The following is a 3,237-nucleotide window of genomic DNA, read 5'->3' as shown; positions in this document are numbered from 1 at the left end:
TGACCATGGTGTTATTTATTGTCGTAATGTTATGCTGTTGGGTGGGGGTGAGCTTGGGTGAGAAGTTGATGACTGGGAAATAGATGTCTGCATTGGGAAAGACAGACTTCAGTAGCCTAAACAGTGCTTTGAACTGTTTAATTGAGGTTTGCCTGTGGTCCTGGTCTTTGTCGTTTATGCCAATTGAAACGATGACAGTCTTGGTGTCTGGGTTTGGTAATGTCTTTTCACAGATTTTAAAGAAGTGATAGGTGTTGGATGTCCAGTTGGATGAGAGGGTTGGTGTGGGCAGGGATCCGGTTAATGTTGGAGTCCCCAAGTACCAGGATTGGCCTTCTGGGTTTGAAGAACCAATCCTGGATTTTTCTGTTGGGGGCGTGCAATAAAATAATTGGGTCTGTGTAGGGATAGTGAGTCAGTTGGGGCGGAAGTGAAGGAGAAAGTGGGGTGATCCAGTAGTGAGCTGGAGGCCATGGGTGGGCAGGAGGCTAGGGCCGGTGTTAGTACTGAGATGGGATGGGGGGAGGGGGAGGCGATGATGGGGGGGATGCTGTCATGGGGGGACTGGGGAGGCAGATGGGCCAGCGTCCAAGACTTCCTCGGCGGGCAGTGCAACCCCACTGGGTGGTTGAGTGGAGGGCTCAGCAGGGGCGTTTTGGTCGTGATTGACTTTAACGGACCCTGTTGTCATTGTTGCCCGATCCACATGTGTATATTTTGGGGGAGGTGGGGTCAGCTGCACTGCCGATTGGTCCGGGACGCCAGCATCATCTGCCTGTGAGGAGAAGGGAGAAATGTTGTCAGAGATCATGGTTGAAACATTAGTCGTGCTATTCAGTGAGATTGAGAGGAGTTCCTGGGTATGGGTGGGTTTCTTGTCTGGTGGGTTGGGGGCATGGATCTGGGCCTTCACTTACACTAGGGTGCGTTTTGTGACAGTGGGGGCATCGGTGAGGGGGGGCTCTACGGTCATTGGCTTGAAATGGGAGGTTGTTGGTGGGGCGAGGTGGAGTATGGGATATATGGGTGGGGCGGGGGCGAGGGCTGTGGTCCGGGTTGCAGTTCTGATGGGTGTGGGGCCCCAGGTGACTTTCTTAGTCCTCTGGGGCAACGGGGTGGAAGTGGCCGGTGCTGTATTGCTGTGGTTGGGTTCTGGTACAATTGTAGAAGGCTGCTTGGTGGGCGTCTTCTGGGATTCGAAGGTGGGCTGCTGAGTGGTTTGTTGGTTTGACAGATGTAGGGGTATGATGGGTCCTGTTCGTTTGGCTTGCTTCTGGAGTGGTTTGCTGCTTGGTGGGAAGAAGTCTGTCATGTGTCGGTCAGGAGGGGTCCTTGATGGCTGTTGGGTGGTGTAGGTAGGGGTTCTCTGGACGAGGTTTGGCTGGTAGCGTGTGGTTGGAGTGGACGGAGTGTTTTCAGGTGGAGCAGTGGTTGAGCTGGTGCTCCGGTATATGGAAAGTCTCTGGGGGGCCTGGGGTGGTGGTAGGGTGGGGAAATTAATTTCTTCTTCAGGGATGATGGGGAGGGTAAGGTCCAGGTTGTTTCTGCTTCGGTGCTGTGGTGGGGGGGCAATGTCGGAGGTGGTTCTGGTCCGCTGTGGTGGAGTCTGTAGGAGGTGGTGGACTGCATGCACGGTTTGTTGCATCAGCCTGGGGCCGTAGCGTTTCCTGGCCTAACCAGTGGCAATTTGGAGGGCCAGGGGGTTACGGGGTGTGTAGAGAAGAGAGGTTATGGTGGCTTGGTAATGGTCCTTAAGCACACACCATCACTTGTGGTCACAAAGGGTGACATCAGCCAGGTAGTATTTGAGTCTTTTAATAGTTGATAACATATCTTTTTGTGATCAATTATTTATGGATCCAGAGGCAAGACAGTTCAAGTATCAAGTATACATGCATTCAGATTCAGGGTAAAATGCAGCAGTGAGATATTGCAGACATTTGTGTAATTGTGAAACTCCATGGTATAGTCAGCCGAAAGACAAACTCATGTTTGCACAGTTGAACATGTTCATCTTCAACAGGGGAAAGGAAGTCTCTTGTCTGGTACAGTACAAGCAATGCATACATCACATTGGGCTGATCAGTGGGGACATTCACGTTTCTTGATGGTCTGATTGTGTGTGCATCCCAAACCTGTGCAGTGTCATCCAATTCATCCTGTGAAAAATATAAATATATATAAATTTAGGAGGAACAACATATATACATATCAGGGCATGCCAAAATATATTTAATTAACTCACCTGGATGAGTCTTATGCAGCAAAACTGAAGGAGGTTTTTGTCCAGAATTCCACCATCAAAGAGTCTGCTGTCTCTGAGGTCTGCAAACAGGGATATCCAGAACTCCATGCATTGTCTTGGAAGAAAACCTCACCAATATTCAATTCTTTGATTAGCAGTGCTGGCTCCCTCAAAATAACTATCAGAATCAGAATCAGAAGAGCTTTATTGCCAAGTACGATTTGCACATACAAGGAATTTGTTCTGGTGTCATTGGTGCATAACAAGCATACAAAATTTTAATATACACAGTATATAAATGTTTTTTTTAAAAAGATGAAAAGAGCACTACAGAAAGAGCAGTACAGCTGGGCAGAAGTGAGTAACAGTGAAATATTCACCAGGTGCAAAAGTTCACAGTAATGACGTTAATGTAACGCATAAAAAAGATGTAATGATAATGTGACATGTAGAGGCAGAGGAGGAGTGTGAGGAGTCAGAGTGTCGGGGGGGGCTGCGGGCCTTGTTGATAAGGCTAGTAGCAGACGGGAATAAACTGTTCTTGTGGCGTGAGGTTCTGGTCCTGATGGACCGCAGCCTCCTGCCAGAGGGGAGTGACTCAAAAAGTTTCTGACCGGGGTGGGAGGGATCAGCCATAATCTTTCCTGCACGCCTCAGAGTTCTGGAGGCGAACAGGTCCTGGAGAGATGGAAGATTGCAGCCAATCACCTTCTCTGCAGACCGAATGACACGCTGCAGTCTGCCCTTGTCCTTGGCCGTGGCAGCAGTGTACCAGATGGTGATGGAGGAGGTGAGGATGGACTCAATGATGGAGGAGTAGAAGTGCACCATCATTGTCTTTGGCAGGTTGAATTTCTTCAGCTGCCGCAGGAAGTACATCCTCTGCTGGGCTTTTTTGATGAGAGAGCTGATGTTCAGCTCCCACTTGAGGTCCTGGGAGATGATAGTTCCCAGGAAGCGAAAGGAATCCACAGTGTCAATTGTGGAGTCAC

The 3,237-nt window shown here is 49.4% G+C and overlaps 1 protein-coding gene across 1 annotated transcript; it reads right to left on the bottom strand.

Annotated features, from left to right (window-relative positions):
• Positions 1 to 277: 277 nt before the first annotated feature.
• Positions 278 to 2,423, bottom strand: LOC131446614 (mucin-2-like). The gene is made up of 2 exons (XM_058617979.1): positions 2,246 to 2,423; positions 278 to 2,159 (listed from the first exon to the last, which is right to left on the bottom strand). The coding sequence occupies exon 2, from the start codon at positions 1,643 to 1,645 to the stop codon at positions 914 to 916; it is 732 nt and encodes a 243-aa protein (XP_058473962.1). The 5' UTR covers positions 1,646 to 2,159; positions 2,246 to 2,423; the 3' UTR covers positions 278 to 913.
• Positions 2,424 to 3,237: the final 814 nt, after the last annotated feature.

The sequence above is a fragment of the Solea solea genome, chromosome 19 (genome assembly GCF_958295425.1).
Source record: "Solea solea chromosome 19, fSolSol10.1, whole genome shotgun sequence".
Lineage (NCBI taxonomy): Eukaryota > Metazoa > Chordata > Actinopteri > Pleuronectiformes > Soleidae > Solea > Solea solea.
The sequence above is the reverse complement of the archived record's forward strand: the minus strand, read 5'-3'. Positions and strand labels throughout refer to the sequence as shown.

What these genes read in the sequence shown, in the direction of transcription:
- LOC131446614 (XM_058617979.1), bottom strand. Translation starts at nt 1,645, where the DNA reads ATGCAACAAACCGTGCATGCAGTCCACCACCTCCTACAGACTCCACCA.